This window comes from Sus scrofa, chromosome 12 (assembly GCF_054392235.1).
Source record: "Sus scrofa isolate SSC_HxYL_T2T_F1_AM1 chromosome 12, Sscrofa_HxYL_maternal_Yorkshire_Landrace_v2.0, whole genome shotgun sequence".
Taxonomy (NCBI): domain Eukaryota; kingdom Metazoa; phylum Chordata; class Mammalia; order Artiodactyla; family Suidae; genus Sus; species Sus scrofa.
The window spans coordinates 53,129,995-53,152,858 of record NC_139394.1 but is presented as its reverse complement, the minus strand read 5'-3'; the positions used below and the strand labels follow the sequence as shown (position 1 = coordinate 53,152,858).

General features: G+C 54.7%; 1 protein-coding gene and 1 long non-coding RNA gene across 14 annotated transcripts in view; one reads left to right on the top strand and one right to left on the bottom strand.

The window, feature by feature from the left end:
- Positions 1-22,864, bottom strand: part of RAP1GAP2 (RAP1 GTPase activating protein 2) — a 212,785-nt gene that overhangs the window by 178,666 nt on the left and 11,255 nt on the right. For 5 of the 13 annotated variants that reach the window (XR_014821523.1, XM_021067642.2, XM_021067649.2 and 2 more), the window contains exon 1: positions 20,256-20,416. The exons of 3 other annotated variants lie outside the window; for them this stretch is intronic. Coding sequence is in view for 2 of the 10 variants with exons in the window: in XM_021067637.2 (XP_020923296.1) it covers positions 3,479-3,522 (44 nt within the window). In the remaining 8 variants the exon portion in view is untranslated. Of the gene's footprint in view, positions 1-3,478; positions 3,611-20,255; positions 20,417-20,699; positions 20,843-22,864 lie in introns of those variants that run through there. 5 more of the 13 variants (XR_014821524.1, XM_021067652.2, XM_084985485.1 and 2 more) reach the window with 2 other exon arrangements.
- On the top strand, positions 11,280-20,428 carry LOC146398317 (uncharacterized). The gene is made up of 3 exons (XR_014821673.1): positions 11,280-12,733; positions 14,368-16,414; positions 16,707-20,428. It is a non-coding gene; the product is annotated as an uncharacterized LOC146398317 (long non-coding RNA).

The window sequence follows — 22,864 nt, the reverse complement described above, 5'->3', positions numbered from 1 at the left end:
CGCTGCAAGACAAGGCAGTGCCGCTCGGCTTCTATTTTTACCCTCGGCATATGCCAGCCCTTATGGCTCATAAAACAGGCCCCTTGCTCTCCCCAGAGACAGAAAGGTAGGCGAGAGTCCCACCGTCTGTGTCTCCTCTTGTTTAGGGGTCACAAACACCAGTGTCACCATCACCATCAATGTTGCCAAAATCACCACCACTTCCAGCATGTCTGAAATCCTGCAAAGCTCTTAGAGCCACCTCTGTCCAGCAGCTCAGCCCTGCCACAAGCTCCCCGCACACTCGACTACCAGGGCCAGCGAGGGGAGGGGAGCAGTGTTAGGGTCACACGACGACGAGGATGTGAAGCTCTCCCAACAATCACAAGTTAGCACCAAGCCCTTGAGCTGGGGGCCAGTGGGATCTTTTCACTCTGAGTGAACTCCCAGCATCCTCTGATCTCAGTTCCCAATAACAAAACAAGCCACACCCGAGGCTCCTGGTCCAGGTCCCTCCTCCCAGCTTCGTCCCCCCCCGTTCCCCAACCGTGCCTCCCAGGGAATGGGGGGGGCCCTTCCTTGGGGTTTCCATGAGTTCCCTGGGGGTCTCAATGGCTCCAAACCCTCTCTGGAATGCAAACCCTTCTCCTTCCCCATTCAACCCACCATATGGGAGGAAGGTGGACCCCCAAGGCAGGCCCCTGCATTCTGCTGTGACACCTGTATCCCGGAGCACCCCAACTGGAACCCCTAACCATAAGCCCTTACATTTTCTATTTTCTCAGGTAATCTTTTTTTTTTTTTCTTTTGTCTTTTTGCCTTTTCTAGGGCCGCTCACATGGCATGTGGAGGTTCCCAGGCTAGGGGTTTAATCAGAGCTGTAGCCACCGGCCTACACCAGAGCCACAGCAACACGGGATCCGAGCCACGTCTGTGACCTACACCACAGCTCACAGCAACACCGGATCCTTAACCCACTGAGCGAGGCCAGGGATTGAACCTGCAACCTCATGGTTCCTTGTCGGATATGTTAACCACTGCACCATGAAAGGAACTCCTTTTTTTTTTTTCTTTTTTTTTTTTTTTTTTTTTAATTCTTACCACATTCCTATGTTGTGGTTAAGGCAGAAATTCCCACACACAGGGAAACTGAGGAAGTGTCCTGTCCAGGTTGCTCAAAGAGCAGAGGTGTAGCAGCACCTTAACCCAGGTTCACGGCGCAGCACCCGCTCCCCTGACCACCACACCACTGCCGACACTCTGGGTCATACTCTGGGTCACGGCAGCCCCAGTCCCGGCACCCACATCCACACCTATTCAGTCAACAGGGTTCCCACGCTGGGGTGTGGCCCCCAAGGGCGGGGTGTACAGCCTGGCAGGGCTGAGATGGAGGAGATAGGGCAGCGCTGTGACATTGGGCTTTTTCCCTTTCAGGAAACCAGGGTCCCCAGGCTCTCCCTGCCAGCTTCTCTCTCGTCCCGCCCCCACTCCACCCCATTCACCCGCATACCTTGTCCACCCTGAGGCTAGTGGACATCCACCCTGGCACCCAGTGGAGCTTTGAAAATATCACCCCTGGAGTTCCCCTCGTGGCGCAGTGGAAACGAATCCGACTAGGAACCGTGAGTGGGTTCGATCCCTGGCCTCGCTCAGTGGGTTATGGATCCCTGGCCTCGCTCAGTGGGTTATGGATCTGGCGTTGCTGTGAGCTGTGGCGTAGGTCGCAGACGCGGCTCGGATCTGACATTGCTGTGGCTATGGTGTAGGCCTGTGGCTACAACTCTGTTCGATCCCTAGCCTGGGAACCTCCGGATGCCGCAGGTGTGGCCCTTAAAAAAAAAAAAAGAAAGAAAATACCACCTCCAAGATTCTTTTCACTGTCTGGAGTGGACCAGGCTCCAGGAACCTGTAATTTAGCCTTCAATCAACTGCAATATCCCCTCCTGGCTGACAGCCAAACCCACGTGATACCCACCTCAACCCTCCAGCACCCATCAGGAAGCCCTGCCAGGCCTTCCACTCAATGTGCCCCCAACCAAAGGCCTGTCATGGGGAAAACACCTCACTTCATCATTCCACAGGCATCTACTGAACACACACAAGGAGCCAAGCACAAGCCCTCTGCCTGCTCTATGCCTTCCAGAGAAAGCTGCACCTCGGAGGACAGCAACTCACCGCCTGAAGGCTGCCCTGCAAGAAGCCCAGGCCAGTCTCACATGCCCATCCCTGACCTGGAAGAAGGCTGGACCCCACCCTCAGGACAGCGGCCCCTTGACCGGGGCATTGGGGAGGGCCCCCGAGCAGGCACTGGGCTGGCATCATCTCATCTTCACTTGCTCCATCTGCCAGACATGGAGCACCCATAACCCCTTCCTGCCCAAGGAAGGTTGGCAAAGTGCTTTCAAAGAAGGGGAAAGAGATCAAAAATCTGCGCACGCGTGGGAGCAGGTCACACGCCAGAGGCCCGAGCACTTGTCTTGCAGCCCCTGTGCTCCCTCCCTATTTCCCTCACCTCTTATACCCCCTCGCTGGCCTCCCAGCTTCCACACCAGGTCGGCCCAGGCCACCCTCCCCCCAGCCATAGGAACCTCTCCTTTGACCATGGCCCCAGGCCCAGAGGCTGAAAGGAAACCGATAATGAAAACCACTAGATCCCGCTCCCCAGCTGAGGAGGAGCTGCAAGCAGCTGGTCACCAAAGACAAGCCTTTGACCTCAGTTCCCCCCCCCCATCCCAGGCCCCACGAGGAGTCAAGGGCCCCTCCTTGCCCCAGACAGGAGCGTAGTGGCAAAAAGTGGCCCGGAAGGTCAGACAAGAAGCTGGAGCACAGACCCAGCAGCGCAGGCTCCGGAAGAGCCGGGATTGGCCGTAGAGGGAGGCGGGGAGGAACCGATGGAGACTGGTCTGTCCCCTCCTCTCACAGCTCACGCCTGCGGAGAAGGGGCCATTCAAAGGCCCAGCAGGCCCCAGACTCTCCCTGCCACGACGTGAGAGGAGCAAAACTCACACGCGCCAACAAGAGCACACACAGGTACCGAAGCCCCGAGGGGCAGACCAGCACCTGCTCAGAAACGCAGGGCACAAACGTGGTCACCCACATAGGCATACCCACCCAGCCAGGCACACAACTCACACCTGGTTGCACAGACGTGCACGCCTACACAGACAGCCTCAGACACCCACACGTTCACAATCATCCCAGATGCACATACACATACACAGCAACACAGGACGCGCAAGTCGCACTCATACTGGCTCCGGCTCTGACCTCTGGGTTCCCTAGAAGACTGTACCCAGGGGACAGTGAGGAAAGCTTGGTGTCGGATGCCCCTCAGGATCCCCCACCTCCATCCCGCTCAGGCGTCTGAAAGGTCCCTCCCGGCCCCTAACCAGGTCTCAGGCACAACCTCCGAGCCCCCTGCACCGGCGGCCACAGGCTCCGCCAGGCTTCACAGCCAGGCTCGCTCCCACCCCTGCACCGGCTCCCATCTGTCACCCACCATCCGAAGCCCCCAAAGGAGACGCTGCGCTTCCTGCCAAACATGGTTGTGGCCTCAGGACCCGCGTCTAGAGATTTCCCCCGGGGCTGTTGGCACGACGGCTGCAGCCTTGGTGGAGCGGGGTTGATGGCCACAGGCGTAGGGCGGGGCGCCTAGCATGGCACCTCCCCCTTTGCCTGCCCCCCAACCGGGCTTCCTGTGGGTGAGGCTGCGGGGTGGGAGGTGTGTCCTGTCCCTCAGGACGCACCAAGACAGGCAGGGGCGGTCGCAGAGGGCAGCTTCCCCACACCCAGAGGAACCCACAGCTCCGGAAGGGGCTCGGCCAGCAGATTGCACCACAGCCCAAGGTGGCACCTCTGCCCCACACAGCCTGGGCTTTCCGGAACTCAAGGAGGCCGGAGGATTCCCACGATTGTGCCTGGGGGCTGGGGAGGGGGTGGGGGGGGAGATCTGGCTGGAAGGCTCACGGAGCCCCGCAGACTGGTGCCTCCACGCAACTCCCCGGGGCTGCCAGAGGTGGGACCTTGGCCTTCCCACCCCATCATGGCTCATCTTGTGCGAGATAAACCAGCACCCCCCCCAACTCATGTGCATGAGAACAAAACTCTACATGCACCCATGTGGGCACAGGGGCACACGCACACGTGCACATATGTATGTACAGGACCTACAGGTACACATGAGCACACACGTGCAGGGGCAGTGCACACACACACAGGTTCACGCAGATGTTAACACACACCCGCGTGTATACCTCATACACATACAATTCCCTGTACAAACATGCACACATCAACATACACGTGCACACATCTAAGCTCACGCTCAAATCACACACATGCTTACAAAGTGCCCTCGCAGACACAGGCACAGACCCAGGCCCAGCTCTGTGCTGCTCAGACCCCTTGAGCGTCTAAACAGATGTGTCTTGCTCCTGCTGAGCTGTGTGTGCGTCTCTTTCCCACGAGAACCACAGGCTGGTCCCGACCTCTGTCTGCACGAGGGCTGACCATGCCCGGTACACAAGAGGCACTCACTAAAGAGGCCCCATACAAAGGTGTGGCACATACACTACACAACCTAGGGTAGGGGTCACAGATGGGGTGCCAGGCCCCCAGTCCCAGCAGACAGTGGAGAAGCGGCCACCATTGGCCTTTCGCACTGGCCCACCTTCCCCGGAGCTGGGAGTCAGATCCCCAGATCGTGGACAAAAGGCACAGGCACTTTTATTTTGTTTCCTTAGCAGCCTCACGCCCTAGGGGAGTGGCACAGGGTCCTGGCCTAGTTCAGGGCTGGGTGTGGCGGGTGTGGGGTCTTTGCTCCACGGCAACTGGCCACTCAGCAGGAGCCTGGTAGTCCCTGGTTCAGGCCCACCTTCACCAGGAAAGGAAGGCCCGTGTGGTTCACCCTCTAGGGTTGCATAGACCACTGGCTTCCCACCCGACATCCCCTCCACACTCAGACCTCTCACTCCCGCTGCGCCCACCCCACAGCCAGGAGATGCTCAACAGGTACTGTGGATACCTTGGGGCCTGCCTACCCTGCATCCTTTTGGCCTCCCTCCGAGCAAACCAGCTCTGTGCTCCATCTGTTCCTGGGGGCGAGGGGGGCACCTGGCCAGGCCTGACCAAGCGGGGCTTCCCCCGCTGGCTGCAGTGGCTGGTGCAGGAGTGAGCAGGAGACCCACGTGCACCAACAGGACTCATTCCCAGAATGCTTCCCCCACCCCTGGGGTTGCTGAACCACAGGATGGAAGCCTGGGGCTGCAGAGAGCAGAGGGAAGCAGGAGAGAGAAATGACAGAGACGGGGAACATGAGAAAGATCAGGTTCCCTGCAACATCATCGGAGCCAGATCAACCTCTAGGTACGTAAGAGCCGGTAAGAGATCCCTTATTCCTGGAGTTCCCATCGTGGCTCAGCAGTAACGAACCCGACTAGGGCACATGAGGATGCAGGTTCAATCCCTGGCTTCACTCAGTGGGTTAAGGATCCAGTGTTGCTGTGAGCTGTGGTGTAGGTCGTATACATGGCTCAGATCCTGTGTCGCTGAGGCAGTGGTGTAGGCCAGCAGCTACAGCTCCGATTCACCTCTAGCCTAGGAACTTCCATATGCTGTGGGTGCAGCCCTAAGAAGACAAAAAAAAAAAAAAAATCCCTTTATTCCTAAAGCCAACAGAAGTTGGATTTCTCTCACTCTCCACTGAGAAGGTCCCAATTAAGACAAAGAGCTTGGGAGTTCCCTGTTGGTCTAGTGGTTAAGGATCCAGCATTGCACTGCAGCAGCTTGGGTCACTGCTTGGTGTGGGTTCAATCCCTGGTCCAGAAACTTCCACACGCCACAGGCATGGCCACAAAACTTAAAAAAAATAAAAAGATAAAAAGATAAAGAGCTTGATGAGTGAAAGAGGAAAGGTGAAAACAGCCCTCGACCACTGGGCCTGCTCCCTCGCAGAAGTGACACCTTCTCAGGGGCAGAAAGCGCCAGGGTAAGCCAGACGCAGCTCATGGCCTTGGCCGGGCCATCACGTGGGTTCCTAATAACAAAATTCCTTTTGCAAAGCACTTACTTTTGTATCAGTTAGAGGGAGTTCCCCGGAAGCCCATAGTTGGAGCCTAACCTCCGACCTGCTTCTGTGTGGGGAAGGAGAGGGGGTTTCGGTCACAGCCAGCTTGGGCGCTTCTGACCTCCCATCTTCTCTGCTCTCATCTGTACACACGGGGACCGTGTGTGCGTGAGTCATCCTCGGCGTATTCTAGGGAGACACAGCTGGGAGGTGCTCTCACGCAGGCCCTCACAGTCTGCAGAGACGCCCAGGTAAACATCTAGGTAGGAGGCCCCCTGGGCCAAGGGTTCGCAGGCCCAGGCCCCAGCATCTGAAGGTCAGACGGGTGGCCCAAGGACCAGGCAGGGAGGAGCATGTCAAGACCAGGCTGGATTCTCCCACCTGGGGTTCTGGCCACTTCCACAGCAGCCACAAAAGACACAGGGTCCTGGGATTCAAACACCGGGCCAAAGAGCAGCAATGGCCTGGCGGCATCACCAGGGAGGGGCACAGAACTCACAGTATCCTGGGACTTCCTTGAACTTGGGGAAAGATCCATGCCCTCCTTGCCCCCCAGAGTGAGGGGCCAGGAGAGGAAGAAGGGAAGTTCCCAGATGGCTTTTCATTTTACCCCGTAAGCTCTGGAGGGAGGTAAGAGCCATTCCAGAGCCACATCCACTCTCCTATCCTCAGGGCTCAGGCTCCAAGCTTTAGAGCTGTGTGACCTCCAGCAACTCACCTAACCTCTCCAGGCTTCAGTTTCCTCCTCCGTAATAGGAGGGGGCCGCCACCAACTTTGCAAGATTATCGATGAATGTAAAACAGCACAGGGCCTCCACATCGTTACTGGAGCTGTTGTAGTTGTTACCTAGAATGATTCCGCCCCCTCCCTCCGTCCTGCTCAGCCTCCCGTCACCCTTGCTCTGACCCCTCGGTTCTTCTTCTGGGTGGTGGTGGGCAGCAAAGGGCCCATGGCGCTCTGGGAAGGACTGTGAGTCAAGAGAAAAAAAGAGAAGCATTCTGTGTGCCAGGCCCAGCCCCCTGCCCCAACAAGAGCAGCCCGGCTTCCTCCCAGACGTGGGCTGACTCAGCTCGCTGGCACTCAGGGTGGAAATGAGGACAAATTACAGGGACAGGGGGACCTGGATCTGGGAGCTGACTACGGGCCAGCGCTGACCTTTCCATCTCACAGCCGCCCCTGAGACGGCACAACGTTAGGCCCATTTTACAGATGGGGTCATGGGGGGCACAGAGAGGTTAAGGAACATGACGAAATTTATCCAGCCTGATGGTGGCAGAGCTCGCTCTACCTCCGGAGCCCAAGTTCCCAGTCGTCGTGCTGCACAATGATCTGTAGCATCAGATCAAACCTGCCCCCAGGACTCTGGAACCTACCGAAATGCTAAGCTGATTCAAGGCACATTTTACAGATAGGGAAACTAAGGCCCTGAAAGCAAAGCCCAGCTCAGCAGCCAGGAAAGAGCAATGACAAAGCAGGAAAGAGCAGCTGCCCAAGTCCTCCCAACACGTGGCCAGATGGGCTCCTTCTCTCCTGAGGTTGCTCCTCGCCCTTCCACAGAGGAAGGGCCCACTTTGGGTCACCCCGTCACAAGGCCCTGACTTCCCTGGTGGAGGCCTGTGGGTGTTTCTGGCCCAGCTGAGGGGGTAAGACCCAGCCAGAGCCCCAACCTGGGACAGAGCGCTCCAGGGAACCCAATCAGTTCTTTGGGCTCTAGAGGAACGTGGAGCCGAGAAAGCTGCTTGGGATCAGGGGAGGAGAGGCAGCCCAGGCCCCTGCCAGCACCCCTCCATCGTGTCTGCAGACCCTTGGGGGTAGCAGGGAGGGAACAGTCAGTGTGGTTTCCTCAACTTGGGCAGCTCTGTCCTCATAGCCGCCAATGGGAGCTGAAAGACAAGACAAGCTCCTTCCCCAGGCGTGGGGAGGAGGCAGTTACAGGAAACTCAGGAAACAGATGCTGAGAGACTCGGGCGCTAGATCATTCAGCCTAGGTCCTCCCCCAGTCCAGACTGCGTGAACTGGCATCAGTACCCACCCCATAGGGTTCAGCTCTCCTCCCAGTTCCACCACTGGATCACCTGGAGTGGGTCACCTGTCTTTGGAGGCTTCCATTGACCTTGCCTCAATGGGGAGGCTAGATTGGCCTCTGCTTCCTTTATGACCCGTGGAGGACAAAGCACAGGGGCAGAGAAGGACACTAGGATCTCCGGGAAAACAGGGCGCCGTGGCATTCACAACCAGCGGACCCACCTCAGTTGGGAACCCACACCTTGGGATGGAGCTAAAATGACATCTAACATCCGCATCTTGATTTACAGAGTCCTCATCACTTCCCCCTCACACTGTCTCAAGGGCCAGACTGAATTTCCCATTGCACAAGTGCTGAAAAGCAAGACGATGACCCAAAAAATTGCAAGAGAAGTGCTTATGAAAACGGTTCCAAGAGCAGGACCCCAACATGCAATGATTGCACAATTTACTCTGATTTGTTCAGCAACGCCAGTCTACCAAGAGACCTCCTGGCAATTCACGGTTGTGGGCCAAAGAAGCGACATCATGTACCATGATTTTAAATTATTTTTAACTAATAATAAGGTATAATTTTTACCCACCAAATAGGAAGAGTTAAAAAAAAAAAAAAAAAAAAACTTGGAGTTCCCGTCGTGGCTCAGTGGTTAACGAATCTGACTAGGAACCATGAGGTTGCAGGTTCGGTCCCTGCCCTTGCTCAGTGGGTTAACGATCCGGCGTTGCCGTGAGCTGTGGTGTAGGTTGCAGATGCGGCTCGGATCCCACATTGCTGTGGCTCTGGCCTAGGCTGGTGGCAACAGCTCCGATTAGACCCCTAGCCTGGGAACCTCCATATGCCACAGGAAGCGGCCCAAAGAAATAGCAAAAAGACAAAAAAAAAAAAACAAAACTTGATAATGATGTGAGAATGTAAGGAGACAGGCAGCCCACCATTAGTGCACAAATATTTGGCAACATTAATCAAAATTTTAAGTGCACAGAGAGTTCCCACTGGCACTCAGCAGGTTACGAACCCAACTAGTATCCATGAGGTTGCGGGTTCGATCCCTGGCCTCACTCAGTGGGTTAAGGATCTGGCGTTGCTGTGAGCTGGGGTGTAGGTCGCAGACATGGCTCGGATTCCACATTGAGGTGGCTGGGGTGTAGGCTGGCAGCTGTGGCTCTGATTTGACCCCTGGCCTGGGAACCTCTGTGTGTCACAGGTTCGGCCATAAAAAAAAAAAGAAAAAAGACACCCTGAACAGCTCATATAACAGGATCCTATTAGTTTAAATAAATATGTAAATTCTTATATATGCCTAGAGAGTTTCTGGAAGAAAACAGAAGCAATTGTCCAAGACTGGTAACCTCTGAAGAATGGGCTTGGAACTGCAAATCTGAGGGGAAGAAACTTTCCACTTTATGTCCTCCTGTGCCGCTTGATTTTTTTTTTTTTTAACTGAGAACATGGTATAATTTAAAGAAAAGGTGTTAAAAAAAAAAAAAGATGGGTTGTGAAGAAGAAGAAAGAAGATAAAGAAGAGCAGGAAGGAGTTCCCATCGTGGCGTAGGGGAAAGGAATCCAATTAGGAACCATGAGGTTGCGGGTTCAATCCCTGGCCTCACTCAGTGGGTTAAGGATCTGGAGTGGCCGTGAGCTGTGGTGTAGGTCCCAGATGCAGCTCAGATGCTGAGTGCTGTGGCTGTGGTATAGGCTGGCAGCTGTAGCTCCGATTGGACCCCTAGCCTGGGAACCTCCATACACTGACAGCATGGCCCTAAAAAGAAAAAAGAAAAAAGAAAGAAAAGAAGAGCAGAAAGAAGGAAGCTACAAAAGCTCATTTCTTTTTTTGTCTTTTTGCCTTTTCTAGGGCCGCTCCCACGGCATATGGAGGTTCCCAGGCTAGGGGTCTAATCGGAGCTGTAGCCACCGGCCTACACCACAGCCACAGCAACACCAGATCCGAGCCACATCTGCCACCTACACCACAGCTCACGGCAACGCCGGATCGTTAAGCCCCTGAGCAAGGCCAGGGATCGAACCTGCAACCTCATGGTTCCTAGTCAGATTTGTTAACCACTGAGCCACAACGAGAACTCCCCGAAAGCTCATTTCTTTAAAACCTTCTTAAACTATTTAGAGCTGGAACTAGCTGCTGATCCCAGGCCTGAGATCACCTCTTCTACCCTGAAGGTGTGTTTTGCCCTAAAAAGGGAGAACCCAGGTCTCTCTCTTTCAGTGTCTGACTCCACATGGGTCTTCCATCCACCCTGCTTTTAAGCAAAGAGTTTACCTTTCAATCTTAAGTAAGAAAACTCCAAGGATGGAGTTCCCTGGTGGCCTAACAGTTAAATACTCGGTGTTATCACTGCTTCAGTGTGGGTTCGATCCCTGGCCAGGGAACTTCCGCATGCCACAAGTGCAGCCAAAAAAAAGAAAAAAAAAGAAAAGAAAACTCCAAGGAGATCAATATACCACTTTGCTGGAGGAAATCTGACAGTACACATCAGAATCCTTACACACATGCCAAGGGACTTCTACAGTGCAGATCACAGCCGCTATGGGGATCTGGGTGTTGGTTTCACACGGGAATGTCGAGTTTGTGGAAATACATCAACCTGCACACTTAAAACCTGTGCGCAGCTATGTATTATTATTATGCTTCAATAAAAAGGTTTTTTGGAGTTCCCGTCGTGGCGCAGTGGTTAACAAATCCGACTAGGAACCATGAGGTTGCGGGTTCGGTCCCTGCCCTTGCTCAGTGGGTTAAGGATCCGGCGTTGCCGTGAGCTGTGGTGTAGGTCGCAGACGCGGCTCGGATCCTGCGTTGCTGTGGCTCTGGCGTAGGCAGGTGACTACAGCTCCGATTAGACCCCTAGCCTGGGAACCTCCATATGCCGCGGGAGCGGCCCAAGAAATAGCAAAAAGACAAAAAAAAAAAAAAAAAGTTTTTTTGTTTGTTTGCTTGCTTGCTTTTTGGGGCCACACCAAAAACCATATGGAAGTTCCCAGGCCAGAGGTTAAATTGGAGCTACAGCTGCTGGCCCATGCCACAACCACAGCCATCCCAGATCCAAGCTTCATCTGCAACCTACACCACAGCTCACGGCAATGCCAGATCCCAGACCCACTGAGCGAGGCCAGGGAGCAAACCTGCATCCTCATGGATACTAGTCAGGTTAATTTCCACTGCACTGTAACAGGAACTCCCCAAAAAGGGGTTTTAATTTTTTAATTTCTTTACTGGTGGTGGGGGGGGAAGGCGCCTGCAGCACATGGAGGTTCTGGGGCCAGGGATCAAACCCAAGCCACAGCAGTGACCCAGGCCGCTACAGTGACAACACTGGATCCTTAACCCACTGCACCACAAAAGAACTCCAAAAAGGGTTTTCTAAATATGCATGACCTAGAAATCCCAAGGGGAAAAAAATCAGAGATAGGTGCCAAGTTGTACTTTTGAGGGTCTCCAGCTCATTGCTGTCATAACTAGAAAACACCAGGAAGGACATAAATTACCACCAGAAGACCTAGGCTAGAGAAAGACATCTCTCAACAGCACAGTTTGTCTCAGCCAATACAAAGAGGGTGCAGAAATGCAGGGGGCCCATCGTATCCAGGGGTTCCACATCTGTAGGTTCAACCCCCAGATGGAAAAAATTCAGGAAAAAATTTTGCAGAAAATTCCAAAACTTGAATTTGCCAGACCGGTAACTCTTTACATACCATTTACACTGCATTAGGTATTATATGCAATCCAGAGATGATTTAAAGTATTGGAAGACCTGATCTGTAGTGAGCATGAGGGCTTCAAGGCTACTCCACAGAGCTGGAGGACTGGCCGCCGTGGAGCGCTCTGTGGCATTTGGAGGCGGCGTTCCTACTGACACGGGCTGGAGAGGGATGTCAGGACGGCCGCCCGCAAGGGACGGGACCCATACAATATGCTTGCCCCAAAGGCAGCCTCACGTACCAAGGAAGACCCTCATTTAGTCTCCCTCCATCCCCAACAAGCAGATAGTGGGCTGCATCTGTGAAGACGACAACAGGGCCGTCATCTGGTTCTGGGTACACCAAGGTGAGACTCAGCGATGTCCTAGCTGTGGAGCCCATTACAAGCTGTTGCCCCAGCTGGCCCACCGAGCCCCTGCACTCACTCACTCAAGGGGCGCTGTAAAGTTTCTTCTTTCCAATAAAGACTAGCCATTACATTGGCTCCTCCTCTCATAAAAAAATAAAAATAAAAAAATTAAGTATTGGAATGCCTGTGTCCATCAACAGATGAATAAAGATGTAGTACACACACACACACACACACACACACACACACACACACACACAATGGAATACTACTTAGCCATAAAAAAGAATGACATTTTAGGAATTCACGCCATAGTGCAGTGGGTTAAGAATCTGACTGCAGGAGTTCCCATCATGGCTCTGTCTTGTTCACTGAAACCCGACTAGTATCCAAAGAACCCAAGTAGTATCCAAGGAACCCGACTAGTAATCATGAGGACGCAGGTTCGATCCCCAGCCTTCCTCAGTGGGTTAAGGATCTGGCGTTGCCGTGAGCTGTGCTGTAGATCCCAGATGCGGCTCAGATCCCACGTTGCTGTGGCTGCGGTGTAGGCCGGCAGCTGTAGCTCCGACTTGACCCCTAGCCTGGGAAACTCCATATGCCGTGGGTGTGGCCCTTAAAAGATTAAAAGTAAAAAATAAAAAATAATTTTTAATAAAATAAAACGGGGATGCTAATAGTAACTGCCTCACAGTGCTATTGGAAGGGGTAAATGAGTTAATATATGTGTGTTAAGCTTTCAGAGTGATCCCTGGCACAGACCTACAGACCAGTTGGGCAATGGGACTGCTAAAATTTGGATCCCATTGTTCTGGGGTGGGGCCAAGGAATCTGCATCTTTTTTGTCTTTTGTCTTTTTGCCTTTTCTAGGGCCGCTCCCGCGGCATATGGAGATTCCCAGGCCAGGGGTCTAATTGGAGCTGTAGCCACCAGCCTACACCAGAGCCACAGCAGCACGGGATCTAAGCCGCATCTGCAACCTCCACCACAGCTCACGGCAACACTGGATCCTTAACCCACTGAGCAAGGCCAGGGATCGAACCCGCAACCTCATGGTTCCGAGTCGGATTCGTTAACCACTGAGCCACAACGGGAACTCCGGAATCTGTATCTTTAACAAACTCCCCAGATGAGTCTAAGCCAGTGAGAAACATTGGAATGAAATCCACTACACTACTCCCACTATCTTTGGTGGCCCTGGAGTTATCTGTGTGGAAAGCTTGGGCACTGGGACCTTTCTGAGGACGATTCTCACTAAAGGAGATCACGAAGCCAGCTCTTACTCTTCGCCATTCAGCTGGTCACGCCCAACCCTCCCAGGACCTCTGCAGAGCCTCACCCGAAGCTTCCTGCGCCAGACCGACAAGAAGGCGGGCATCAGCGCCCTCTATGGGCTAGTTTGAGTAGTGCAAGGAGGGAAAGGGGGCATCTCCTTGCTTGCGTTTCTAGGATGGCAGCCATATTGCTCCCTGACAAAAGCGATTGAGGGCTGGAGGAATTCTCCGCATGGCAGGAGATGAGCAACAACCACCCGCTGTCAGAATACATGCGTTCCAGCCCTTATTCTGAAGTTAAATGTACCTGTGCGGAAATCTCGTAAACTCCCTCCACCTTACTTTGTTCATCTATAAAGAATAACGGCTGGGAGTTCCCGTCGGGGCGAAGTGGTTAACGAATCCGACTAGGAACCATGAGGTTACGGGTTCGATCCCTGCCCTTGCTCAGTGGGTTAAGGATCCGGCGTTGCCGTGGGCTGTGGTGTAGGTCGCAGACGCGGCTCGGATCCTGCGTTGCTGTGGCTCTGGCGTAGGCTGGTGGCGACAGCTCCGATTCGACCCCTAGCCTGGGAACCTCCATATGCCGCAGGAGTGGCCCAAGAAAATGGCAAAAAGACAAAAAATAAAAAATAAAAAAATAAAGAATAACAGCTGGACTTCCCTGGGGGCCTAATGGTTAAGGATCCGGCCTTGTCACTGCTGTGATGCAGGTTCAGGCTCTGGCCTGGGAATTTCTGCATGCTGTGGGTGTGGCCGGGAAAAAAAAAAAGTGTCTGTGGTAGACTATACTTTCCAAAGCCCCACCACCCCACAATATACCCCCCATCCCACATGCGCTTCTCACCACGTGACACTAACATCCCTCCATTCAAGCAGCGGAGCATATGTTCCCTCCTCTTGGATCCATGTGGATCCTTTTTTTTTTTTTTTTTGTCTTTTTGCCTTTTCTTGAGCCGCCAGACCTATGACCGATTGAATCTTCAGGTAATTCCATCGTCTAGACTTTGAGCCACCCCAGGAGACAATGGCAGAGCAGATCCAAGAATCCCCACAAGCCCCGCCCAAACTGCAGATTCCTGAGCAAAATAAACATCACTGTTTCAGGCCATAAGCTGGGTGGTTTATTGTGCAGCATCAGATAACCAGAACAGTGAACCAAGCGAGCTGCCTCCAGAGCTGTGCTCCTGGCCACCCTGCGGCAGCCCCTGCCATGAGAGATGGTGTAGAGGAGGGGTAGGGGGCTTGGGTCTGCAGGCAGACCTACCTTCATCCATCCATCACGTGCCGGTTACATCCCTACGGTGTGTCAGGCGCTCTGCTAGTGCTGAGGATAGTTCAGTGACCAAGACAGACAAATCCCTGCTGGGGGAACTAGGGAATGGGGAGGTGGAGGAGGAGAGAGGGATAATCCACGCTGCACAAGTATTTACAATAGAGTGATAGGAAGGGGAGACTGAGGGGGTGGGGAGCCCTATTTAGACAAGATCATCCGAGTCGGCCTCTCTGAAGGGGGAACTGTAAAGATGAGATGGATCCAACTTTGTGAAGAGTGGAGGGAGCAGCAGCAAGTGTCAAGAGCAAACAGGACTCCGGGCTCCACTAATTTTTAGCTGGATGACCTTGTGGAAGTGAGCCAGCCTCTCTGAGCCTCTACTTCCTCACAAGTCGGAGATGCTTTCAGAATCCACCTCGTAGGATTATTCTGAGGATCCAGTGAGCTAATACATGTATCGTGTGAGTCCAGGGTCTGGCACAGGAAGAGCGCCATAATTTTTTTTTTCCATAACTTTAAATGATTATGCTGAGGCCAAGGCTGCCAGTGGGATGCCTGGAGCTCCAGACAGCATGCTGCTCTCCCATCAGAAACTGGGCCAGGCATGGCTATGAGGGAAGAGACTATGGATATGGGGGGGTTAAGGAGCCCTCCCACTGCTGCACCGGTGCCCAAGTCACGGACGATGGGGGAACGCACCTCCCTGGAGATGTTGACACACAGTCTGGCTTCCGCCCACGCGCTGCAGCCATCCTGACTCATCTCCTCCACCCAGGGCTCACCCACCCGTCACCCTCGGCTCAGAGCTCGAAGGATGGGGCAGGAGATTGAACTGGTTGTCGCTCCCCAGGCCCCACCCAAACAGCACAGGCACCCACACTGCCAGGGGAGGAGAAGCAACGTTCTTAAGGCAGAGGGAGGAATCCTGAGAGAGGGCAGAGCTGGGCAGGGCAGAAGACCCAGGCACCTCAGGGGGCCAGGAAATCCTGCTGGATAAAATACCACCTGCCATCAGACCGGCACACCCTCAAGGACCCTGAAGAGGGCTCGGTGGGTGGCCAACACACATACCCAGAGAAAAGAACACAGATAAGCCAGAGCACACACGAAAGCCCACAGAGACATCAAAGGACCACAGGTAACCACACAGAAATGCGCAGACACATGGATCCAGCAATACGCCCTCCACGAACACATGTGCATACACAAACAGGTGTACCTCTCTGTGCCCATCCAGCTCTTGCTCACTACCATTCATCTTACTGGCAGGGTCCCCCAGGTGCCCATGCTTGAGGCCATCTGCTAACCCAGACCTGGCAGGGCCCAGCCAGCACACCCAGCATGATCCAGGAAGGAGGCTGACAGCCCTGGATCTGAACTAGGGAAGCGGGTGGGATACCAGCTGGCCCTGAGAGCAAGCTACAAGTCCAGAACCCAAGCCAAGTCTCAGGCCAGGTTCCTGAGAGCACAATCCTTGCCTTGGTGTCCCACCTGCCTTGGGAGCCCCAAAAGCCACTTTGCATCTTGAGCAGGTAAAGCAGAATCTCCTTATAACTTATCTGGAAGTCTGTGAAAGGTTGTGGCAAAGAGAGTTTAAAAAAAAAAAAAGTGCAGCATGGCAGACTGAGATCAGACATGATGTAGAACTTCCCACTAGAGAAGCACTGAACCATTGGAAGAAGTGTGAGCAAGAAGAGAGTGGTCATCTGGCTCTTTAAAGGGGGAGGACAGGGAGTTCCCGTCGTGGCGCAGTGGTTAACGAATCCGACTAGGAACCATGAGGTTGCGGGTTCGGTCCCTGCCCTTGCTCAGTGGGTTAATGATCCGGCGTTGCCGTGAGCTGTGGTGTAGGTTGCAGACCCGGCTCGGATCCCGCGTTGCTGTGGCTCTGGCGTAGGCCGGTGGCTGCAGCTCCGATTCAACCCCTAGCCTGGGAACCTCCATATGCCGCAGGAGCGGCCCAAGAAATAGCAACAATAACAGCAACAACAACAACAACAAAAAAAAAGGGGGGGGGGGAGGACAGAACACGGCAAACCAACTATAATGGAAAAAATTTAAATCATGAAATTAAAAAAATAAAATATACGGAAGTGGGAAAAAAGGGGGGGAGGAGCTGGGAGTTCCCACTGGGGTGCAGTGGGTTAATGATCTGGGGTTGCTGTAGCATAGGTCATAGATGTGGCTAGGATTCGATCCCTGGCCCAGGAACTTCCATATGCCACGGTGCGGCTGAAAAAGGGAAAAAAAGGGGGAGAAGGAGATAGACAGGCTGGCATTACAAATTGCAGAGGTCAGAGGAGTCTTTAAATGACTGTCAGTGAAGGTAGTAGCTGCTGTACTTGCCCAGCCTAGGCTGGGTGTGACTTTGCCTGAAGGCAGAGGGATGGACACCCTGACCTTCGTGTTGCCAGCCCGAGCTGCCCCTGCCCAAGCAAGAGGCAACTAGACATCTTCCCCACTATACACCTTCCCCGCAGGGAGGGCACGTTGCTCAGAGGTGGGAGAGGATGGGAAGACAAGGGTCACCATGGCAACAGGTCTTGGCAGAGGCACATCCTTGCCTTCTGCAGTCGTGACACTGGATGGGACCCAAGTGTTTGCAGACAGCACCTCACCTGCCAGAGTGGGTGGTGGCCCAGGAGGGGCAGGTAGATGCACTGGGAAAAAGGAAAAGGAGGAGGCTTATAGGTGCTGTCCTCTGATCTGATGCCTGCCCTGGTTTATGCCCAAGGATCCCCAACTAATCCTCCACCAGTGCCGTCCCTTCCCTCACACCAGCCCATCACTCTCCCACAGGCGCAGCCTCTCCCTGCCACTCCAGATACACCCACTCCCTGGGCACCAAGGCTGCCCAACTCGCCCCAAGCCCTGGGTCCTCCTTCATTCTGGTCCACACTGCAAACCCGCTCTCCCCTCCCTTCCTGTTCTCTGTTTTCTCTCGCCCTCCTCCTCCACACCCCCTGCCCTGTCCTCCCCACTGACTGTGGCCCAGACCAGTGCCCACGACCATCTGCCAGCTCCAAACGCCAGCATTCACCCTCCCATGACTCCTCCTTCAAGCACCTGCTTCTTGGCTGCTTGCTCCCCTCCCCACCTCTGCCCATCCACCGGGCTCCCATGTCCTCCAAGGGACAGAACCCAGGGAAAGGCACATTTGAGCAGCCAGCTCAGGGGCAGGGCACTGTTGCCTCCACTTCATAGACTGTGAAGCAGAACCATTCAGAGAGTCTGGAAATATGGCCACAACTCCAGGAGGAACTGACCAGGTCAGGTGTCTGGCCCCTGAGCCCCAAATTCTCTGACCAAGAAGGAGATCCTTCGAGGTCACCTAATCCAGTCTCCTCCTCCACTTAAGTAAATGAATGTGTTGGCCTCCCAAATACACTGAAACACCCCATTCATGGGGCCCCCGCTCTGGACCCATCGACACGTTCAAAAATCTAGTAAATACCTTATTTAATTTCCACAACCCCCAGATAAGGAAACTGAGGCGCAGAGAGAACAGGCAATTTGCCCAAGGTCATGCGGTGTCAGACACATCAGTGTGTATTTCCAACTCTCCTGACCCCACTTCTTCCTCCAGCCACTTCTACAACAACTGGTTCCCTGCAGGCTTCGAGCAACAGGTTTATGGTGCCACGGGGCCATGCTTCACGGAGGACCCAGTGGGACCTTCTTTGAAGCTGCAGCGTGGGACACCCATGCCTGGAAGCACGTGGGAGTTAACGTCCACGGACAGAATAGAACATTTGCCCGTTTCTCTCCCCAACAGGGCCATTCTGAAACACATACTGCAAGGCTCCTTGGGGGACCTCCCAGGACAGAGCAGTGGGAGCATTACCAAGAATGCCTCCTTGCGACAATTTTTTTCTCTCCTTGATACCCCCTGCCCCCACCCTTGTTCCCAGAGGCCACGTCCCAAGGAAACCTCTGGGGTTCTGCTTTGGGAGAACACAGGTGGAGACAAGGCGATTAAGTGGTAGAGCTGGGATTTAACCCAGGTCTGTGGGACCACAGAGCCTTCGTGCTTGACCACTGCACTCTGCTGCTGCCACCACCATCCATGCCAAGGTCCCCTTCCCTCAAGGTTGGTTCAAGTCATTATGAACCACAGGGGCTCAGCCACACGTGACCCAGACAGAGTCACGGGAAAGAGGGAGAAGAGGGGGTGGGAACCACAGCAGGAGGGTCAAATTGACTTGAACAGGCCAAGTGGAAGTCCTAGCCCTGGCCCTCCCCAACTGTAGCATCTGCCTCTGCCCAGAAATGGGGTGACTCCACATCCCACATCCTATCCAATCCCCCCACAGCCTGCCCAACCCCCACTCTTCAACATCTTAGAAAGGACAGGGGACCTGAAGTCGCTTCTGGAAGCCTGAGCAGCCGGATCTAGCAAACACCCAACCTGCCCCACTCCTGGACTCATAAAATCCAACACACCTGCTTGGAGGTGAGAGGAGAGCTTTCCCAAACTCCTGCCCAAGTCTCAGAGATGTGCTGGGACTTTTCCTGGGGAAAATTACTGCTGGGGACCTCACACGCCCTGAGTCACTCCCAGCCTCCCAGCCTCAGGCAGCCGTTGGAGCCCTCCGCTTAATCCTCACCCTGCAGCAGGAAGAAGGGGGGTGCCTTCTCCCCTCTCCATGGGAAACTGAGGCCCGTAGGGCTTAAAGGACTAAGGGGACGGTCACAGGGTCACAAAGCCTGAAAAGAACCAGAGAGCCCTGGCACCCAGCCCGGGACAACCCTATTATTCCCCAGGCAGTCTGCTCTGATGGGGACCACTCAACAGAGGCAGATCCTGGCATTCAGAGCCCAAACCCCACTTGCATATAAATGCCCTTTGGTTTGTTAAGAAGGGTGTAGAGGAGCTATAGAAAACAGAAGAGGAGAAAGAAGGATGTCCCCCTCAACCAGCTCCCAGGTCCAGAACCCAGCATACCCTGGACCTCCACCCAGTACAGGCACCCCCACACTCGTCCACGAAGGGCCTCCAGAAATGAGCATCAGGCTGAAGGCTGGCCCTGCCCCAAAGGTCCAAAAAAGGACTCTCAGACAGCACCCCACAATCCTAGCTTCCCTCCCGGCAGCAGGCATAGGTTGGAGTGAGGATGGGGTGGGGTTTCTGCCCTTTGGGGAAAAAAAAAAAAACCATCCGACCCAGCCTAGCTACCGGGTTCTCCTGCGGGTCCTGGCTTTTTCCTTTCACCGCCACCTGTAAACACCCCACCTCACCTCCATCTCAGTCAGCTTCTCTAGCCAGAGACTCTGACGCGGTCTAAGCAACATCTCACTCACGCACACACACCCACCCCAGACATGATGTGTGTGCGCCATGCCCCACCCGCGTGAATTTCTGAGGACAATCACCCCACCTCCGGAACACAGCCCATTACGCTGAATCGCTCCATGGAGTCGAGGCACCAGGCTCACACAGGTCCACATGGGCTCGTTGCAACCACATGCATTTGCACTCACAACGTACCCCCCAATCCCACATTCAGTCCCACCCAGGACTCACGTCCTGATACCAGGCTGACTACGGGATTACCCCCAGCCCCATCCTGCTGACCTTCTGTGACACCGGCGCCTGGGGCTCACTCCTCACTGTGGACGCAGTGGCAACCGTCAGCCGCGGCCGCTCTCCGGGCCGGTGCGCCAGCAGCAGCGGCGTCCCCAGTCTCCATCCGGCCGCGAGCCCCCTCCTCCTCCGCCGCCGCCGCCGCCGCCGCCGCGGGCCGCCCTGGCCGCCCGCCCCGCCGCGCGCACCGTCACTGCGGCGCGCACGCGCGCACCCCGGCAGCCACTCGCCCCGCACAAAGCGGCGCCCCTCTCCCGCAGCTCGCTCGCCGCCGCCGCCGCCGGCGCACCTGGCGGGCTCCCCACGGCCACCGACACCTCTCACTTGCCGTCAGAAAGGCAATCCCGGGCTAAGGCCCGACCCTGTTGATGCACCCCCGCAACGCCTACGCCGCCTGGCCCGTGCCCTGGTCCTGGCGGTGCCCACCCGGCTCACCCTGTGCCGCCGCCAGAGAGCGAGGGGAGATGGAGGGGCGGGTACCCGGGGCAGGAGAAGGAGCCGGGACCGTGAGTCCCCGTGCGGGCGCCCGCGGGATGCTCGTGTTGCCGCTGTCAGGGGACTGCCCGAGGCGGCTCCTCGGGAACAAAGGCGCGGGGCGGGGCAGGCGCGCCCAAGGGACCCAGGGGAGCAGAGGAAGGGACAGCCCGCCTGCCCACAGAAGTTTCTGGAAGATGGGGCCAATGAGGAATGGAGGTGGGGAGAGGTCCACGGGTTCCTGGTGTATTCAGGAAGACACTGGAGCTCTCGCCAGTGGGTTGGGTAGGTTTTCGGATAGGGATTGGGTGGGATTGTGGTGGGATAGGGGACGAGGTACGGCACTATGTGAACTTAGAAGTGGGAGGTCTCAAGGACTGCCAGGGCCCAGGAAACTGCCCAGCCTTGGAACTGGCACTCTCAAGTTTTCATTCATTCACTGAACAGACATGCTCCCAGCTTTGGCCAAACCAAGGATGTGCCTGAACGTAAAGGGGCTGAAGGCTGGAAAGGTACCCTAGGAAGCTTGAGTCTCTTTCTCTATAACCTCCACAGAGGGTGGCCTCCGAACATAGCTTGCACACCTCAGTAATGGGAAGCTCACTCCCTCAGGGGGCAGCCCACCCTGTACTCAAGCAACTCTATATGCTAGAAAGTCCTTCCTTTACTTGCATGGAAATCTGTACCGCTCCCAGCTGTTAGCCATGGCCTCATTCTGCTCTGGCCACAATGGCTTTCTGCTTCTAGAACATAGGTAGGGCCTTGTAACTGCTGTTCGCCTTCCCATCTCCTGTGCCTCCTCCCCAGCACTTATTCAGCACCCCTCGCCAGCAGCTTCTCCATATGCCTGCCCCCTTGTGTCCTTCAAGACCCAGTTCAAACAAATGTCACCTTCCCAAAGTTCCCATCGTGGCGCAGCAGAAACAAATCTGACTAGGAACCATGAGGTTGCGGGTTCGATACCTGGCCTCGCTCAGTGGGTTCAGGACCCTGCGTGGCCGTGAGCTGTGGTGTAGGTTGCAGACAAGGCTCAGATTCTGTGCTGCTGCGGCTGTGGCATAGGCCGGCAGCTGTAGCTCAGATTACTACCCTGGGAACCTCCATATGCCACAGGTGCAGCCCTGAAAAGCAAAACAAAAACAAAAAACAGTCACCTTCCCAGAGAGGCCCGTCCACTTCTTCCAAAGTTCCCACACACCCACTGGTCACTCTTTTTTTTTTTTTTTTTTTAATATATACACCACGGCAATTGCGGCATATGGAGGTTCCCGGGCTAGGGGTCAAATCAGAGCTGTAGCTACCAGCCTACACCACAGCCACAGCAATGCGGGATCCAAGCCCCGCATTGGATCTACATCTGCAAGCTACACCACAGCTCACAACAATGCCGGATCCTGAACCCACTGAGCGAGGCCAGGGATCAAACCCACGACCTCATGGTTCCTAGTCGGATTTGTTTCCGCTGCACCACAATGGGAACTCTCAATGCTCACTCTTTCTCTGATGTCCTGTTTTAGTGTATTCAGCACTCTGATCATCTCTGGAAATTCTCTTATCTATATGTCTATAGTCTGTCTCTCCCACTAGAATGTGTGCCATGGAGGCAGGACCCTTGTCTTCCTTAAGACAAGACACTGTAATGCCAGGGCCTGACCTGGAACAAGGCAAAAGGAAAATGGGTGGCCAGCCCACCCTCTGAGTCCCTTCAGCAGCCTGGCCTATCACCCCAAAATGCAACCTGCTCAGCCGTTCAAGGGTAACATCTGGCACAATGTTAGCAAAAGAACATGCTTAATCTCTGTCCACAAAATAAATGAGGAAATGATGCATTTCCTCATTTCTCAGTCTTCTTAGTCTGAGACTCAAAATAGCAGGACCTGGATTTCCCATCATGACACAGCAAAAACGAATCTGATTAGGAACTATGAGGTTTCAGGTTCAATCCCTGGCCTCACTCAGTGGGTTAAGGATCTGAGTTGCCATGAGCTGTGGTGTACGTCACAGAAACGGCTCGGATCCCACATTGCTGTAGCCTGCGGTGTAGCCCAGCAGCTGTAGCTCCAATTCAACCCCTAGCCTAGGAACTTCCATATGCCAAGGGTGAAGGCCCTAAAAGCAAAAAAAAA